General features: G+C 40.2%; 1 protein-coding gene and 1 long non-coding RNA gene across 3 annotated transcripts; one reads left to right on the top strand and one right to left on the bottom strand.

The window, feature by feature from the left end:
* Positions 1-408: 408 nt before the first annotated feature.
* On the bottom strand, positions 409-6,853 carry LOC109111851 (nascent polypeptide-associated complex subunit alpha, muscle-specific form-like). Its single transcript, XM_019124840.2, has 2 exons — positions 1,469-6,853; positions 409-1,359 (listed from the first exon to the last, which is right to left on the bottom strand). The coding sequence occupies exons 1-2, from the start codon at positions 6,851-6,853 to the stop codon at positions 538-540; spliced, it is 6,207 nt and encodes a 2,068-aa protein (XP_018980385.2). The 3' UTR covers positions 409-537.
* A 3,515-nt stretch (positions 6,854-10,368) lies between these two features.
* LOC109112505 lies at positions 10,369-19,726 on the top strand. Of its 2 annotated transcripts, none has more exons than XR_006160113.1 (3): positions 10,369-11,261; positions 11,571-11,659; positions 18,841-19,726. It is a non-coding gene; the product is annotated as an uncharacterized LOC109112505 (long non-coding RNA). The 2 variants fall into 2 exon arrangements; XR_006160114.1 differs by having other exon boundaries at positions 18,848-19,726.
* Positions 19,727-20,285: the final 559 nt, after the last annotated feature.

Consider the following 20,285-nt stretch of genomic DNA (forward strand, 5'->3'; position numbering starts at 1 on the left):
CTATTAAAAAGCCGTAAAAAGTCTAATAAAAAATATGTTTTCATGAGAAAAGAATCTTATATATTTTTAATCATATAATTTTATATGATTAATCATATATATATATATATATATATATATATATATATATATATATATATATATTAATTATATATATAAAAATTGTGATGAATCAATGGCTTGATTATACATACATAATGTCAAATTAACAGATTTTTATTTATTTTTTTACAAATGCAGAGATTTATGTATATTGTCCATGATAAATTAACAGATTTTTATTTATTTTTTTACAAATGCAGAGATACTTTCTTACAAATGCACAGATATTTTCTTACTAATGCACAGATATTTTCATAAAAATGCACATTTTCTTATAAATGCAGATATTTCCTTACAAATGCACAGATATTTTCTTACAAATGCACAGATTATAAAAATAAATGTAAATTTTTCTAAAGTATAAAAATGTTTTCAGTTGGGGCTTTTAGTCACCAAATATTTTACGAACTAGGTGACTCATGAGTTGGAGTGGAATCATGAATAGGCTCTTGGGTGAACCCTCAGAGCTCTTTGCCCCAGATGTGATAGTCGTGACTGATAGGCATTAGGATTTTGCTGCCTCCAAAAATGGGGATGGGACCATAGATATGCTCTTGGGTGAAGCCTCAGAGCTCTTTGCCCCAGATGCCATGGTCTTGATTGAGGGGCATAAGCATTCTGTTGCCTCCACAAGTGGGGCTGGACTGAAGGATGCACTCTTGGATGAACCCTCAGTTCTCTTTGCCCTAAATGTGATGGTCGTGATTGATGGGCATGAGGGTTCTTCTGCCTCCTAAAATAGGGATGGGACCATGGATATGTTCTTGGATGAAGCCTCATAGCTCTTTGCCCCAGATGCCGTGGTTGTGATTGAGAAGCATAAACATTCTGTTGCCTCCACAAACTTGGCTGGAACCATGGATGTGCTCTTGGGGGAGCTCTCTGAGCTCTTTGTCCCAGATCTGATGGTCGTGATTGAGGGCGATGAGGGTTCCACTGCCTGGGCCATGGATATGCTCTGGGGGGAAGTCTTACAGTTCTTTGCCTCAGATGCATTGGTCCTCTTTGATGGGTATGCGGGTTTTGCTGTCTCCACCAACTGGGTTGGTACCGTGGACAGGATCTTGGGTAAGGGTTCCAATGAGCTCTTTGCATTTGGTCTGCATTTGGCGGTTGACGGGCACAAGAGTTTCGCTGTCTCGACTGCTGACTTCTCAAATAAATATGGCTGCATGGACAGGCTCTGAGGTGAAAGAAGCGTTGACCTCTGTTGTTTGTATTTTTCCTCCTTGAAAGCTGACATACATTTAAGTTGTCCTGTTGAAATAAAAAAAAAACAGACATTGTCATACAATGCTTCTACCATTTCAACATGAGTGGTTGGAAAGTAAAAAAAAAGAAAGAAAGAAACATAAGAGGGACATACCAGTTTGTTTCTGCTACATGCATATTTTCTTTTCAGATTAGGTTGGGAGCTCGGACAAGGTCTTGCCTGCTGCCTTTGGTTCCTCTTTTTTCTCCTTCTTTGAGGCTTCTGCTGTACCTTCGCATCTTTTATTGTGTGCTGTTTTTTGCATGGAGCACATTTATTGTATTGCTGAAGGGACAGAGTTGGTGCTCCCTGTGGGGAAAACTCAGGCTCAGGTAGTCTCTCCAGGGAACACACAAGCATGGGTTCTTCCTCCAGGGAACACACAAGCATAGGTTCTTCCTCTGGGGAACACACAATCATGGGTTCTTCCTCCGGGGAATACACAAGCAGGGGTTCTTCCTCTGAGGAACATTCAGGCATGGGTGTTTCTTTCAGAGTCTTGGCAGGTTGGGATACTCCCTGTGACGTCCTAGCCTTATTAAATGAGGACCTGTATGGTTCCTCCACCTTTGCTTTGTCAAGATGGACTGTAAGAAGAGAAAGGCTTTGTGGGGTCCCGGTGTGCATGGATGCTTCCTGAGAGGAACACTCAGGCATGGCTGCTCCTTGTGAAGAACTCTCTGGCACAGGTGATTTCTGTAAGGACTTGACGGGCAATAGTTTCTTTCTGTGTTTCAAGGAAGCTTGAGACTTATCCTGCTGGTGCTTCCTTGTGGAAGAAACGGGCGAAGATATTCCAAGATTGAATAACTTGGGCATGGGAGCTTCATCAGGGATGCCAGAGGGCGAGGGTGTTTGACGAGGGGAAGATACTTCCTGAGGGTAAGACTCAGGCATGAGGGCTTCCTGTGGGGAAAACTCAGGCTTGGATGCTTTCTCTGAGAAACACACAAGCATGGGTTCTTCCTCTGGGTAACACACAAGCATGGGTTCTTCCTCTGGGTAACACACAAGCATGGGTTCTTCCTCTATGGAACACACAAGCATCGGTTCTTCCTCTGGGGAACACACAAGCGTGGGTTCTTCTTCCTCTGAGGAACACTCAGGCATGGGTGCTTCTTTTTGACCCTTGGCAGGTTGGGAGACTCCCTGTGACATCCTTGCCTTATTATATGGGGACCTGTAGGGTTCTGTTGCCTCCACTGTAGCTTTGTCAAGATGGTCACAAGACAGGTTTTGTGGGGTCCCAGTGTGCATGGATGCTTCCTGAGATGAACTCTTAGGCATGGCTGCTCCTTGTGAAGAACTCTCTGGCACAGGTGATTTCTGTGAGGACTTAACAGGCAAGAGTTTTCTCTGTTTCGAGGAAGCTTGAGACTTATCCTGCTGGTGCTTCGTTGTGGAAGCTTGAGACTTATCCTGCTGGTGTTTCCTTGTGGAAGCTTGAGACTTATCCTGCTGGTGTTTCCTTGTGGAAGAAACGGGTGAAGATATTCCAAGATTTAATAACTTGGGCATGGGAGCTTCTTCAGGGAAGCCAGAGGGCGAGGGTGTTTGACGAGGGGAAGATGCTCCCTGAGGGTAAGACTCAGGCATGAGGGCTTCCTGTGGGGGAAACTCAGGCTTGGGTGCTTTCTCTGAGAAACACACAAGCATGGGTTCTTCCTCTGGGTAACACACAAGCATGGGTTCTTCCTCTGGGTAACACACAAGCATGGGTTCTTCCTCTATGGAACACACAAGCATGGGTTCTTCTTCCTCTGGGGAACACTCAGACATGGATGCTTCTTTTTGACCCTTGGCAGGTTCGGAGACTCCCTGTGACATCCTTGCCTTATTATATGGGGACCTGCAGGGTTCTGTTGCCTCCACTGTAGCTTTGTCAAGATGGTCACAAGACAAGTTTTGTGGGGTCCCGGTGGTCATGGATGCTTCCTCAGGGGAACACTCAGGCATGGCCGCATCTTGTGAAGAACTCTCTGGTACAGGTGATTTCTGTGAGGACCTGGCAGGTAAAAGTGTTCTCTGTCTCAAGGAAGGTTGAGACTTATGCTTCTGGCGCTTCCATATGGAAGAAACGAGTGAAGATATTGCCAGACTGACTAACTTGGGTATGGAAGCTTCAAGAGGGAAGCCATCAGGCAAGGGTTTTTGATGAGGGGAAGATGCTCCCTGAGGGGAAGACTCAAGCATGAGTGCTTCCTGTGGAGAAAACTCAGACTCTGAAGTTTTTTCTGAGAAACTCACAAGCATGGGTTCTTCCTCTGAGGAACACACAAGCATGGGTTCTTCCTCTGGGGAACACACAATCACGGATTCTTCCTCTGGGGAACACACAAACATGGGTTCTTCATCTATGGAACACACAAGCATGGGTTCTTCCTCCAGGGAATACACAATCATGGGTCCTTCCTCTGGGTAACACTCAAGAATGGGTTCTTTCTGTGGGAAACATTCAGTCACAGGTGCTCCCTGAGAGGAAGACTCGGGCACAGGAGATTTCTGTGCAGTCTTGACAGACAAGCATTTTCTCTGTCTCAAGAAGGCTTGACACTTATGTAGCTGGTTTTTCTTTGTGGATAAGACGGGTACAGATGTTCCTAGGGTAAACAACTTAGGCATGGGTGTTCTATGATTGGATGATGCTCCCTGAGGGGAACCTTCGGGAGTAAACACTTCCGCTGGGGGTAACTCAAACACCGGCCCTCCCTCTGAATAACTCTCAAGCAGAGGTGCTTCCTGTGGGGTCTTAGCAGCCATGTATACTTCCTGTGTGGATCCTGTGGAAACCAGTGTTCCTTGAGAAGAATACTCCAGCACAGGTGTTCCTGAGAAACACTCAGACAGGGGTGCTTCCTTTGGGAAACATTCAGTCACAGGTACTCCCTGAGAGGAAAACTCAGGCACAGGAGATTTCTGTGCGGTCTTGACAGATGAATGTGTTCTCTGTCTCAAGAAAGCTTGATACTTATGTAGCTGGTACTTCTTTGTGGATAAGACGGGTATAGATATTCCTAGGGTGAACAACTTGGGCATGGGTGTTCTATGATTGGAAGATGCTCCCTGAGGGGAACCTTCGGGAGTGAACGCTTCCGCTGGGGGTAACTCAAACACCGGCCCTCCCTCTGGATAACTCTCAAGCAGAGGTGCTTCATGTGGGGTCTTAGCAGGCATGTATACTTCCTGTGGGGATCCTGTGGAAACCAGTTTTCCTTGAGAAGAATACTCCAGCACAGGTGTTCCTGAGAAACACTCAGACAGGGGTGCTTCCTTTGGTAAACATTCAGTCACAGGTGCTCCCTGTGAGGAAAACTCAGGCACAGGAGATTTCTTTGCAGTCTTGACAGACAAGCGTTTTCTCTGTCTCAAGAAGGCTTGATACTTATGTAGCTGTTTGTCCTTTGTGGATAAGACGGGTACAGATATTCCCAGGGTGAACAACTTGGGCATGGGTGTTCCATGATTGGAAAATGCTCCCTGAGGGGAACCTTTGGGAATAAACGGTTCCGCTGGGGGCGACTCAAACACAGGTTCTCCCTGTGGGGAACACTTAAGCACCATTGCTCCTTGTATGCTCCCGGTGTGCACATATTCTCTCTGTGTGGAACATTTGGACACACGTGCTCCCTGTGTGGAACACTTGGGTATGAATGATCCCTCTGGGGAACACTTGAGCAGTGGCCCTCCCTCTGGGAAATTTGCAAGCACAGATTCTCCCTGTGGGGTCTCAGCTGGCAAATATACTCCCTGCAGGGATTCTGTGGAAACTGGAGTTCCCTGAGTGTAACACTCAAGCACAGGTGATCTCTGTGGGGACTTAACAGGCTTAGGTGCTCTCTGTCTCAAGGAGGCTTGAGGCTTATACTCCCGGCGCTCCTGAAACAGACATGAAGGCTGTGATCGCCCTTTCTGGACATGAAGGGTGGGTACAGATAATCCCAGAGCTCCCTGTGGGGAACACTCAGTCACAGAAGCTGCCTGTGGGGAGCACATGGGCATTGGTGCTCCCTCTTGAAAACACCCAGACACAGGATCTTCCTGTAATACAGGGGCTCCCTGTGTCGAACACTTGGACATGGGTGCTCCCTGTGGAGAACACATGGGTATGTATGAACCCTCTGGCGAACACTTGAACACTGGCCCTCCCTCTGGAAAACTCTCAAGCAGAGGTGCTCCCTGTGGGGTCTTAGCAGGTATGTATACTCCCTGCAGGGATCCTGTGGAAACCGGTGTTCCTTGAGAAGAATACTCCAGCACAGGTGTTCCTGAGAAACACTCAGACAGGGGTGCTTCTTTTGGGAAACATTCAGTCACAGGTGCTCCCTGTGAGGAAAACTCAGGCACAGGAGATTTCTGTGCGGTCTTGACAGACAAGTGTGTTCTCTGTCTCAAGAAAGTTCGATACTTATGTAACTGGTACTTCTTTGTGGATAAGATGGGTACAGATTTTCCCAGGGTAAACAACTTGGGCATGGGTGTTCCATGATTGGAAAATGCTCCCTGAGGGGAACCTTTGGGAATAAACGGTTCTGCTGGGGGCAACCCAAACACAGGTTCTCCCTGTGGGGAACACTTAAGCACCATTGCTCCTTGTATGCTCCCGGTGTGCACATATTCTCTCTGTGTGGAACATTTGGACACATATGCTCCCTGTGTGGAACACTTGGGTATGAATGATCCTTCTGGGGAACACTTGAAAAATGGCCATCCCTTTGGGAAATCGGCAAGCACAGATTCTCCCTGTGGTGCCTCAGCTGGCATATATAATCCCTGCAGGGATCCTGTGGAAACTTGAGTTCCCTGAGTGGAACACTCAAGCACAGGTGCTCCCTCTGAGGAACACTCAGGCACAGGTGATCTCTGTGGGAACTTAACAGGCTTAGGTGCTCTCTGTCTCAAGGAGGCTTGAGGCTTATACTCCCGGCGCTCCTGAAACAGACATGAAGGCTGTGATCGCCTTTTCTGGACATGAAGGGTGGGTACAGATAATCCCAGAGCTCCCTGTGGGGAACACTCAATCACAGAAGCTGCCTGTGGGGAACACATGGTCATTGGTGCTCCCTCTTGAAAACACTTGAACACTGGCCCTCCCTCTGGAAAACTCTCAAGCAGAGGTGCTCCCTGAGGGGTCTGAGCAGGCATGTTTACTCCCTGCAGGGATTCTATGGAAACCGGTGTTCCTTGAGAAGAATACTCCAGCACAGGTGTTCCTGAGAAACCCTCAGACAGGGGCGCTTCCTGTGAGGAACACTGAAGCTCAGATAATCTCTCTGGGGTCTTAACACACCTGGGTGCTCTCTGTCTCAAGGAGGCTTGAGGTTTATACTCCCGGCGCTCCTGGAACAGACATGAAGACGGTGATTGCCCTTTCTGAACACGAAGGTTCCGTGTGGAAGAGGCAGGTACAGATAATCCTAGAGTGAACAATCTTGGCATGGGAGCTCCCTGTGGGGAACACTCGGGCATGAGTGTTTCCTGCAGGGTACAATTGTTGGTCATTGGTGCTCCCTGAGTGAAACAGCATACGGTTGTTGCTCCTTCTCAGAATTAGTCAGACATGGTTGGCTCCTTTAAAGGATGTAAAATGGTCAATCTATAAAATCATGGAATTGTGCTAATCCACTTGTGTCTGCAACATTATCTGTGAACCACTGTGAGAGAAAGAGAGAAGAGATAAGTTGAGTAAAAATACAAAATCCCACAATTGGTTGCATTCGAGGCCTTCTGTGAACTTGACATGGTATCTTAAAAATGTGGCACTCATGCATGAGACACATTAAAAGCAGGGTGAAGCAGTGCAAAGATAACACAGAAAAAAAAAATTAAATTAATGTAGTTGAAAACACATTTGAATCATTGTCAAAATATTGTGACAAAACAAGCCTTGTCTTTTGAGTTATGAAGATGACTAAAGCTGTCTCCGAAACCACTCCCTATCAACTATATTGTGCACTATATCGGGTGTCAGCCATTTTGAAGTGCTGTCTGAATCCTGAGTGAACGACTTCATTCCCTACATTAGTCCACTGCTTTTTACACAATGCATTCTGATTTCGAGTGTACACTCGCTGGAGCACTATTTTCAACAATCCAATGCAGAGAACCGGAGAGCTGGAAGCAAGAGTGGCAGCGAGCGAGTTTGAATGAGAGATCCCAATTACATCTTTATTATTTCTGCTTTAACGTTTTTTCATACATTATTTATATTAAAATATGTTATGTAACTCAGTTTAATATTTTACTAATTTACCAAGGTGGCATTGTTGTTAACTTACAAAAATGATGATAATTTGGTGGATAATTAAAAAATGTTTGTTAATCACAGTAGGTAGCTTATTCATTCTGATGTAAAATTAACGGTCGCCTGAGGGCGCGCTATGATCTTATTTTATCTGAGCTCAAAATGCTGCTCTGGAGAGTGTCAAGATACTAAAAATAATAAATACATAAAATTATGAACATGTGTTAATGTGTTTATTTTTGTTCTCAGTATTTTAATAGTATTAAATGATTATGAACATAAAAGCATTACAAAACAAATTAATAATATACCATCGATGAAACCACAGAGCTGATGCGGAGGTATGTATAATTACAATATAAAGTCATTTTGAGTGTTATTATTAATATGATTTTCTAAAATAAGGTACATGTAATATAAAAGTACGTGATGATGTTTTTGCAACAGCTCCAAGTCTCACGCGCAGTGTATATTTCACCATCCGAATCATTATTTAAAAGGGTTATATGATGCGATTACAAATTTTCCTTTCTCTTTGGAGTGTTACAAGCTTTTGGTGAATAAAGAAGATCTGGGAAGTTGCAAAGACTAAAGTCTCAAATCCAAAGAGATATTCTTTATAAAAGCTGAGACTCGTCCACGCCCCCCTGAAACAGCTCGTTCTAACACGTCCCCACATATCTATGTCAGTATGTGGGAAGATCTGCATAACGCTGCCCAGATGTTCACGCAAAGAAAGAAGGCATACCTTTTATTCTCATTGTAGTATTGCTGTTGCCGCTGCCGCCATGACCTATAGACGCTGTGTGTTTCACTGTGAAAGCGAAACTACTTTGTTTGGCCTTCCAAAAGAGGACGATATTCGCTTTGTCATGCCTGGAGCTGATCTGTGCTGGTCGCTGAGGAAATACATCAACTTTGCACTGTGGATCGCCGGATCGGCCTCTGCTCATTTAAAGCCGCGGTGTGTGACGCTGTTTCATTGAGAAAGCGAAACTACTTTGTTTTTGCCTTCCAAAAGAAAACACGACTAGAAATCATGTTTATATCACGTTTATAATGGGTTTTATGTTTTTGTCTTGTCACTACGGCCAGACAAGGCATCACAATGTGTTAAGAGGCGCAACATTTCCGTCTCACGCTTGAGGTATTCGGCCAATCACAACGCGCTGGATAGCTGGCCAGTCACAGCACACCTTGCTTTTCAGAGAGAAAATCGATGCGTTTCAGAAGGCGGGAAGAATAATGTACAGTATGTGGAAAATAATCTTTTTTTTAACCTTAAACCGCATAAACACCTTTCATTACACCAAATACACAAAATAATGTTCTTTTTAGCAACGTCATATGACCCCTTTAACTCCTTTCTGATATGGTGCACTCAACTACCATACACTATATAGGGATTAGTGAATGAGTGGAGTGAGCGATTTCAGACACAGCTTTAAACTAATGTAAAAGGTACAATTTTATAACAAATGAAATATTTATAATAATATGAAATAGGTTGTCTCTATGTTGTTAAAGTATAAACTTAAATAATTTAAGAAAAATTATTGCACCTTGATTTTTTTTTTTCCTTTTTTTCCATTGGTGTCATCAGTGTTAAAAATAATATTCAAAAAGAGAAGAGGTAAAATCCTTACTTTTTATGAGAATGCATCACTGGTGTTATCATCTATGTTAATAAATAATCTATTATAGGACAAAACATATCTAAACCGAATTTAAAACTTTTGAATTTGTTCTTTCAAAACAATTAGATAGGCGGAAAATTTACATTTTTGAGAATGACGCTAAATTTAAGATAGATTTTGCATGCAAAAACAGGTTCATTATCAATAGTGTAGAAATGTATGATACAGTTCACATAGAAGTCACATTCAAACCAAGCAGCTGTCGGTTGTTCAGTGCAACAAATTTGTCTGAACAACTTATTTTGCCCTCATGCAAAACTCCAGACCGTGTGCATTCCTAATAAAATTATTGAATTTTGCCCGCAAAATTTTGCTGATCAACTGTAAATGTCACCGCACCTTCTCAAATGTGTTTTCAAATTAAGTTTTTACAGTGTATTTAAACTCAGCAAAAAAAGAAAAAGAAAAAAAGAAAGGTCCCCTTTTCAGGATGCTGCATTTTCAATATATTTTTTTTAAAAATCCAATTAAGTTTAAATTTAGTTTTTCACACTTGTTCAATGAGCCAAAAACAATTATTGTACATGCACTTGTAGAACAGACCTTAAGACATTCACGACCTACAAGCGGTAGGTAGCCAATTAGGGACACGGTTACAATAAGTCACGACAGTAAAGAGACTTTTCTACTAATTCTGAAAAACTTTCAGAAGAAAGATACCCAGGGTTCCTGATCATCTGTGCTTAATGCAGCTGGTGTTTTTCAAATGTCTGTGAAACTTTTTCAGTGTATGTCTCAGTTGTTGAATTTTTATGTTAATAAAAATATTTACATTTTAAGAAATCTACTGCAAATAAAAGCAGCTGAATGTGAGAGGACATTTCTTTTTTTTTTGGCTGAGTTTATATTCAATGTCATTGTACAGTGTATTTTTGTCTAAATGCACACTGAGAAAATGTTCTCTTTTCTAAGACATGAAAAGATGTGGAGAAACTAGAAGAAGTGTCTACTCACAATCACTCGTTGATAATACGGTGCAAATGCAACTCTGCGCTCTATTTATGCACCGAACATTCTAAGGAATTAATCACTGTGACGTCACGGGGCGACGTCACAGGACGGGAGGGGAGGGGAGGGGTCACCGCGCCGACTAGTCCCTAGTATTCGAATAATTCATTCATACATAGACTGTGGCTGTTTGTTACCACTTTGGCTTACCGGAGCGGCAGTTCCTCCAGACTTCTTGTGGTGGCGCTTCCCAGAGGCAGATGGTCAGATTATCGGAAAATGTAATTCACAACGAAGAAGAAATACGAGCGAACAACAAATCAGAGATGCACCGGCGTCTCATGTTTATGGATGTGAGAAGAAAAAACTGCCCCGGAACAGCTATCAAGTGTCATTTAATGACATGGTCTATATGTAGCCCGATTTAGCTCTAAACTGGACGGGCTACGTGTAGTCTGCTTTTAGTTCACCTGGCGAAATCGAGGCAATCTGTGGTCTAATTTTAACGGCTTGGCTATAGCCATATACCAGTAACAAAACCAGCAATGAGCATAGCCAAAATAGCCTTAAATTTTTTTACATGTAATTCTCGCACATGCAGATTCTTATCAGATGCAAGTAAACCGTTGAAACATTTAAATTAGCATTATTTTATATTTTATTTAGTTATTTTACAGCATTATTAAATATAGCATTATTTATTATGCCAAAATAATGCTAATTCAAATGTTTTAAAAGTTTACTTGCATTTGATAATATGATGTCATGCATCCCACACTGTTACATGTTACATTCATACAAATTATATGATATTGTTGATGTTGGACTGTCTATAATTTTAAAAATAACTGCTAGATGGCAATTGAAGCCCTTCTGAGACATGAGTACTGGCAACGCGAGACATGAGAGTTAGTAGAGATCACTGTTTTGAATTTTGTTTTTACAGGAGACAGCACTAAGTTTACCTCTTGGAGAGCAGCGGGCAAACAACAAACGATAAAGGACATTCCTACTTGGTCTTGTAAGTATCTGTGATTTTCCTTTTGACGTGTTCATTATTTATCAGTATTATTTGTTATCATGTTTAGGAACTGTGACATTTTAGTGAAGGGAGTAGATCGTAGCTGATAGTGATCCGTGACTAGGCCCACGGTTCAGCACGCATGTGTTCAGGTGATTCATTGCCAAATTTAATAGAGTAAGATAAATTAATTATCATTTGCACATGTTTACAAACTCAAGTGATGTTAAAACAGCGCAAGAAGAGGAGAAAGAGCAAACAACAGAACAAACAGCTTTGACAAAGATTAATCCATATTAATTTATACAGTGAACACACACAGAAGAATTGGAGAAACTGAGGAGGAGTTTCAACATCTGGAGAAGCAGTTGGAAATTGAGAAGATCCGGGCAGCAAAGGTTAAAAAAATAAATAAAATCTCCCAAACCAATTTTCTTTACTAAAGCTCTCATCTTTGAAGTCCATCATTTATTATAATTATAATTATTAAATTTATGACTGAACAATGGCATGTTAGATACAGAGAGAGCATGAGCTAATTGAATAGAATATACTTGTCACTGTTCAAGTAAAATAAGATTTATTTTGAAACTTCCAAATTGATAGTGAAGTATTTAAAATGCCAATATAAAACTATCAATTCTAAAAAGTTTGCAGCAGTATTAAAATACAGCACACATCTCAAATGCACAATTAAAAACTAAAAACTAAAAACAAAAAACATAATACAAAAAAAAATAAAACGTTAATTTATTAATCCATGTACACATGAACCTTTGAGGTAGGTAAAGCCTACAAAACGTGCAACATTAATCAAACACTGTGGTGTCAATACTCAGTAAGTTACAACACAAATCAGAAATTTAATCAGGTAATTTTGAAATCAATGTATCAAACTTTGTCCGCAGTTGTTAGCCACCATAATCTGTATTATATTTTAGGGTTTTAAAAAAAATTCCCTCATGTCCAAATTCAACATGAAGGGGGGTGGTCTGCTGCAGAAGAAAAGGAATTTGAAAAGACTGCACTGTTCTGTTAGATTTGAGATATAACTTTTCAGGAAATATCTGTTTTAGGCTCGCAATCAGGGTTAGGTGGTTCAACACCCTTGTTAATCAGCTATCATTTCACACTGATTTTAGGAATAAATTATGGGTAGGGTTAGGTTTAAGGGTAGGTACTGGGTTAAGTCTATATATATATATATATATATATATATATATATATATATATCCAGGAACATATATATATATATATATATATATATATATATATATATATATGTTGATCCAGGAACATGGCAAAATCTTACTTGGCAAAATCGTGGTATGTGTGTTTAATAAAACTGCTCAAAAAAATTAAAGGAACACTTTTTAATCAGAGTATAGCATCAAGTAAATTAAACTTCTGGGATATTGATCTGGTCAGTTACGTAGCAAAGGGGGTTGTTAATTCATTTCAGCTGCTTTGATGTTAATAAAATTAACAACAGGTGCACTAGATGGACAAACCATTAGAAAACCCCCAAAACAGGAATGGTTTTACAGGTGGAGGCCACTGACATTTTTATCCATTCTCGTCTTTTCTGATTGTTTTTCACTAGTTTTGCATTTGGCTAGGGTCAGTGTCACTACTGGTAGCATGAGGCGATACCTGGACCCTACAAAGGTTGCACAGGCAGTCCAACTCCTCCAGGATGGCGCATCAATATGTGCCATTGCCAGAAGGTTTGCTGTGTCTCCCAGCACAGTCTCAAGAGCATGTAGGAGATTCCAGGAGACAGGCAGTTACTCTAGGAGAGCTGGACAGGGCAGTAGAAGGTAACCCATCAGCAGGACCTGTATCTGCTCCTTTGTGTGCAAGGAGGAACAGGATCAGCACTGCCAGAGCCCTACAAAATGACCTTCAGCAGGCCACTGGTGTGAATGCCTCTGAGAAAACAATCAGAAACAGACTTCATGAGGGTGGCCTGAGGGCCTGACATCCTCTAGTGGGCTCTGTGCTCAATGCCTGGCACCGTGTAGCTTGATTGGCATTTGTATTGGCAGGTCTGCCTCTGGCGCTCTGTGCTTTTCACAGATGAGAGCAGGTTCACCCTGAGCACGTGTGACAGATGTAAAAGGGTCTGGAAAAGCGGTGGATAATGTTATGCTGCCTGTAACATTGTTCAGCATGACCGGTTTGGTGGTGGGTCATTGATGGTCTGGGAAGGCATATACATGGAGGAACACAGAGACCTCTACAGGCTAGACAATGGAACACTTACTGCCATTAAGTATCGGGATGGAATCCTTGGACCCATTGTCAGACCCCACGCTGGTGCATTGGGTCCTTGTTTCTCCTGGTGCACGACAATGCCCGGCCTCATGTGGCGAGAGAGTATGCAGTCAGTTCCAGGAGGATGAAGGAATGATAACACTGAATGTCCCCCACAACCGCCTGACCTAAATCCAATAGAACACTTCTGGGACATTATATTTCGGTCCATCTGACGTCGCCAGGTTGCACCTCAGACTGTCCAGGAGCTCAGTGATGCCCTGGTCCAGATCTGGGAGGGAATACCCCAGGACACCATCCTTCATCTCATTAGGAGCGTGCCCTGACATTGTCGGACATGCATACAAGCACGTGGGGGCCATACAAACTATGGCCATTTTGAGTTGCTGCAATGAAATTTCAGCTTAATGGACTAGCCTGCTGCATCCTTTTTTCACTTTAATTTTGAGTGTCTTTGAATTCAGCCCTCTGTAGGTTGATAATTTTCGTTTCCATTAAACAATGTGGCATCTTTTCATTCCTAAAAAATTACCCAGTCCATATCAGTATAGATATCCTGCATGATATTTTTCCCCATTGAGATCTGATGTGTTTTCAAAGTGTTCCTTTAATTTTTTTGAGCAGTTTATATACATCTATCTATCGATCTATCTATCTATCTGTCTACTATCGTCTCTCTCTCTCTCTCTCTATATATATCTATATATATATATATATATATATATATATATATTTAATACCTTCTTTTGAACATTGCACATTAGTGGTGATTTTGCATTGTTTGGCATTTTGCAGGTTTTTGAGCCAGTATGTGGCGACGAGTGATTTTAGTTTTGGGAGTGATTTCTTTTTGAGCAAGTCTTTGAATCATTCATTCAACTGATTCATTTAACAGTTGTGCTGTGTATTGCTTGTAGACTTGGCTGAATCTAATTCGGTTTCATTTTATTTGGGCGAGCACAAACAAACAAAGTAACAGTCAATATTGTGTCTAATATGTAATTTACTCAATTTTAACTTCTTTGAACTATTGTATCCACAATATTTCAAATTAACCTTCTGCGTTTGTCTGTGTATCTGTGTTTTCCTACACAAATCTGTCTACATCTCCTAGATCACAGATAAAAGAAGTGATAGGAATTGGCAGCTTTGTTTTCCAAGTTTGCTTTCCCAGTACTCAAGTCCATTCCCCTGAGAGCACTCTGACAGCATGTGCTGCCAAAAAAAGCTGTTGAATGCTGCTTGACTGTCACTCTTATCTGCACCATGACATCACACAAAAGAGGAAATATGACTGTGCGGGTCGGAAGTCAGCTGGGTGAAGATTTAGAAGAGAAGTTAACTGCTGCTGCACCAGTTTCATTGCTCAGTAAAGAAGCAACAAAAGACTGGCTGGGTAATATTTGGATCAGGTGACTCACTTAAGTAGGGCACTGGGTCAGTGCCAGTGCAAAACATAGTTTTGTGAACTCACGCTTGCTGTCAGTATCAGAGGTGCAATACACAGCTGTTTAGAGTTATCATGGAATTTTGTTTGGGAGAGAAAAATGTTCTGGAAAGCAGGAGATTCTTGTTTTGCTTCTCACTGGAAACCTCATGGTTATCCTTTTTTTGAGAAATCTAGAGTTGAGCCGAGACTTTTAACCAACTTAAAGTATGTACAAATGGAAAATAGTGTCAATTCAAACACTGAGCATGGTAATTTACTGTATGTACTGGACACACACAAAAAAAAGAGTAAACTTTTGCTACATTCACATAGTGTTTGTTGACAACTCTATTTACTAACAGGTGTCATTCATACTCCGTATACTGTACATATTCAAGCAGAACAACATATGTGTTTGTAGACAGGTAATTTAAGTCAATTCCCTTATCTGTACCCACCATAGCCTCGAATATTAACCCTTGTTGGGTTGGAACCATCATTATTCTGGTGACCAGGCCTGAGCTTTAACTACTAGTCAATCCACTCATTTTAGATATGTTGTCAAAAGCTTTTTCACTAAGTTTTATGGATTTTGCACCATTCAATTAATATGATCATTAAGATATTTCCATATATATTCTATATATCAAAAACAACCTCTGTTCTATGATGTATTTCAGTTTATAGTTGATAATTTACAGAAACGTTTGGGATCAGTAAGGTTTATTTATTGCATTTTAAAGAAATTAATACTTTTATAGTGCATTAAAATGAAGAAAAGTGACAGTAAAGACCTTTGTGATATTACAAATCACTTCATTTCAAATAAATGTTCTCAACACTGATAATAACAATTGTTTTAAGCACCAAATCAGCATATTACAATGATTTCTGAAGAATCGTGTGACACTGAAGACTGGAATAATAGTTTCTAAACATCCAGCTTCACAATAATAGAAATGAATTATATTTTAAAATGTATTAAAACAAACAGTTATTTTGAATTGCAAAAACATTTCACAATATCAAGCTACTGTTTTTACTTACATTAAAAAAAAGAAAACTGATTAAGCGTGGACTGCACAAAACATTACCATTACACTGGCTTTTTTGCACCACAGATAACACACCTAAGAAAACATAACGTAGTTCAGTGTATGACTAATAACATAATTGAAAGTCACTGACTAAGTAAAGGAAAACTCTATAAAACTGTCCAAAACCCACTGGCACCTAAATTGTTTTGTATTCTTAGCAATGAATGTTTATTTCTGTTATTTGTTTGTTGTTCTTGCTCTCTCCTCACACCAAAAGCCCAGTAAATATTTCAATAAAACTCATATTTGGAGCCTGCTGCCGTACCATATCACTTCTGTACCGCCTTTGGTCTCCTGCCCTTCTTAAGCTTGCAAATCTGTAGTGGAGTCAGCCTAAAATCACCTTTGGAGCCACCAAGGATGTGCCAACATGGTAGATGAGACCGTTTTTATGTTTTTTGCCACATATGTTTTTTGGAAGCTGGCCTTAACATTAATAATATAAAACCCACACTGTGGAATACACCATTAACATTTATTTTCCTTGGCTCTTCTCTGGACTCAGGTTAGAGACTAAGGAAATACAAACCAGCCTTAGTTTTTTTAGAAAAGAGTTTAAGCTGTCTATAATTGTCCATATTTTTCTAATATGTTCATGGCACTGTTTGAAGGAGACTGACTTAAGCATACTTTAGGGGTGAATGATGCAAAATGAAAACTTTGGAGTATTTCAAACATTGGCAGACGCTTTTGAGAGTGTAGTATTTACAGCGGGAAAAATGAAAGACATAATAGGAAACATTTGAGGCACTGAAAGAAGGCAGGCAAACACGGCAAAAAGAACTGAACGATTCTGCTATACACAAAACCTGAAGGGAAGCCCATATGTTTAAACAATTAAATGATAGTTTAGAATGGACGAGGTTGCTCCTCATATGATCTTCAGTGATATTTAGAGTCTCTTTGATAGTGAATTAAATAACAGGCTAACAACTTAAGTTACACGTTGTAAACTTTATACCGTTTCTCTAAGTGAGATGTGAATGTTCTCAGTGCTGTCAGCAGCAGTAGATCACTGTCAAACGTATTATGAGGCCTGACCCACTGATTTGGGCAGTGGCCAGACAACCCCAAAATTATCTATTGATGGACTTTTCTCCGGATGATGGAGTAATGAAATGATGGTGTAAACTCTGTTCTCTTGGAGTTCAGTGCTGGCGCTAACAGTCTGTCCTACAATATATAGCTCACTTTCGCATTATTGAAAGAGAGAAATATTCATTGTATCAATTAGTTTTTAGTCCAGTCTTTAAATTCAATCTACCAGCATTTAGTTTAAAGACACTGGGTTGTTTCCGTATCTGTATACCTCTGCTTATTTGCATTTGTGTTATTCAGACCAGTATGTAAGTGGTGTGGAGCTGAGTTTTGACTTTTTAGGTACATTAATTTCATATTTATGTGAGTTCCATCCTTGAACAAAATATGGCTCAGTCTGCTCAGTGCCCCGGTAAATTATTACTGATGAACCCTTGTCTGACAGTTGAGATTATATAATGACCTGAAAATAATTTCCTCCTGATATTTCAGCAGTTGTGTCACATGTGTTTTCTATCAGCAGTTTAGCATCGGATTTAGCAATGCCAGATTGCAAATGAATCAATCTTTTGATATTATCAGTTGTATTAGTTTGAAAATGGATCTGAAATTGTTGGTGATTCAGTTTGAATCAATGCAATTCCACTAATGCCAACATCATTTTTGAATAGACTAGTAAATTATGTTGGCATTAGTGGAATTGCATTGGCATGGTTCAAATCATACTTATCTGACCGTCAATTCGTAGAAGTGAATGAAGAGGTGTAGTATGGAGTACCACAAGGCTCAGTACCAGGGCATTTGCTTTTCACGCTTTACATGCTACCCTTGGGAGATATCATCAGGAAACAAGGTGTTAGCTTTCACTGCTATGCTGATGATTCTGATGAGCTCTACATTTTTGTGGCCTGACAAAACATACCAATTTGCAAAACTAACGGAATGCATAGTTGTTATAAAAAAAAAAAAATTGATGGCTAGTAATTTCCTGAATTCTGAAAAAAACAGAGGTGTTAATTATCAGACCAAAAATCCTGCATGTAATAACCTAGAACACTGTATAACACTAACCCTGGCTGCTCTGTCGATACTTTATCATCAGTTAGGAACCTGGGTGTGTTATTTGATAGCAATCTATCCCTTGAAAGCCATGTTTCTAGCATTTGTAAAACTGCATATTTCCATCTTAAAAATATATCTAAATTACGACCTATGCTTTCAATGTCAAATGCAGAAATGTTAATTCATGCGTTCATGACCTCAAGGTTAGATTATTGTAATGCTTTATTTGGTGGTTGTTCTGCACTCTTAATAAACAAAACTCCAGCTGGTTCAAAATGCAGCAGCTTGAGTTCTTACTAGAACCAGGAAGTATGACCATATTTATGTTCTCAAAACTCTGGAAATTTTGATAATACCTAGAATATAAAAATCAACTGCGGGCAGCAGATCCTTTTCCTATTTAGCACCCAAACTCTGGAACAAACCACAAATACCCATCTCTAACCCAGACTAAATACCCATCTCTAAATGTAGATTAAAGAACCATCTCTTTAACCTGGTTTACACATAACACACTATTACATTTCTATAATTCAGATCTGTTAAAGGATTGTTAAGCTGTCTTAATTAGGTAAACCGGAACTGGGAACACTTCCCATATCCCCTGATGTACTTGCTATGTCATAAGAAGAATGTCATCTACTCAAATATTAGTCTGTTTCATTTTTATACCGAGGTCACAGTATCCACCCAGATACAGTCCGTATCCAGACCAGATGCTGGATCAGCACTTAGAGACGACCTCTACAACCATGAATGTCATTGTAGACCATGTCAACTAGATGAGCCCTCGAGAAGACCTTGTCACCTAGACGGCCATCAGCACAAGACCACAGGAACCAGACGAGTCCTCTGCACAATCTGACTTTTGTTGCAGCCTGGAATCAAACCACACCATTTTCCAGAGGAGACACAATCTGAATTGTATAAAGCACTATATAAATAAGGTGACTCATGCACTGATTAATTTGCAGTGGTTTCCTAAAGGATTATAAGTCAGAAAACAAAAAGTAGGAACTGGAAGAGGTGGATATTTACCTAGGAAGAAAAACTTGAAAATGACTGTTTTTTAGTGAAGAAAACAGTTTATTGCACATGCAACTTGTGAGCGACTGCAGGTCAAGAACTTTTAGATCTATGTATCCATACCAATATGAAAATATGGAGTCCCTTTTTTGATGGGAGGCCTGGGTACTGATGGAAGGCTAGAAACGCTCCTGTATGTGAGTATATACGTAGAAACTTGTGCATGTGGATGAGAGAAAGAGAAAGCAAAAAAAAGAAAAAGGCTGGGTGCCTTTAAGAGATGAAGACTCCTGGCTCATCGCCCATTCTCCAATCTGCTGATGATGAGGCCTGTGATGAGGAAAGAACGGGGATCCATTTTTAGCGATGAGTTCATCCTTTATGGCAGGGAAAAAAAGAAAAATAGTGCAGCCATAAAAAGTGCAGTCCATGTGCTCCTGATATTCTGTCTGCCGGCACCTGACAGCAAGTCGCATCTGCACTTATCTGAATTCAGCCATCAATGAAGAGTGAACACATACTGCTTAAAATAAAAAAAATAAAAACAATAACTAACATTAGTGAACAATGTATTAATGAATTTCAAAATCTTAAAAACATCCAAAACACATCACCTAGCTGTTTAATTTTTTAATGAAAATCAAAACAAAACAAAAAACAGTTAGGCCTATAGTTTTTATAATTGGTTAAATAATAAAATAAAGTTGCAAGAAGCAATTATCAGGTTCCGAATGTGAACCACTTAAGCCGCAATCTCAGTATTGTTCATATTCTAAAGCTGTTGTCTTTCTTTCTTTTTCTTTCTTTCTTTTTTTTAACTGACATTTAATGTTTAAACAAATTCATACACATTAGTCACAATCACGTTATTTAGTTGTCCACTGTTATAGCGCCACCTTCTGTTCAAACGAAATTAAACTTTGTTTTTCAGACTCTGATTGTCCTCATAAATTATTGCTTGCAATTTGTGAGGGTAACTGAACTAGCCTAATAGTCCCAATTACAGACATTTTACTGTTTATCATTATTATGGCATTACCGATTTGACTGATAAATATTTGTTCATTTTTAAATATTTTTATTGGTGTCTGGCTG

This window comes from Cyprinus carpio, chromosome A5, assembly GCF_018340385.1.
Source record: "Cyprinus carpio isolate SPL01 chromosome A5, ASM1834038v1, whole genome shotgun sequence".
In the NCBI taxonomy this organism is placed as follows: domain Eukaryota; kingdom Metazoa; phylum Chordata; class Actinopteri; order Cypriniformes; family Cyprinidae; genus Cyprinus; species Cyprinus carpio.

Excerpts from the sequence above, each read along its gene's own strand:
- LOC109111851 (XM_019124840.2), bottom strand. The coding sequence starts at position 6,853 with ATGACCAACAATTGTACCCTGCAGGAAACACTCATGCCCGAGTGTTCC. Across the intron at positions 1,360-1,468 it reads CATGTAGCAGAAACAAACTG|GACAACTTAAATGTATGTCA; the intron begins GTATGTCCCTCT and ends TTATTTCAACAG.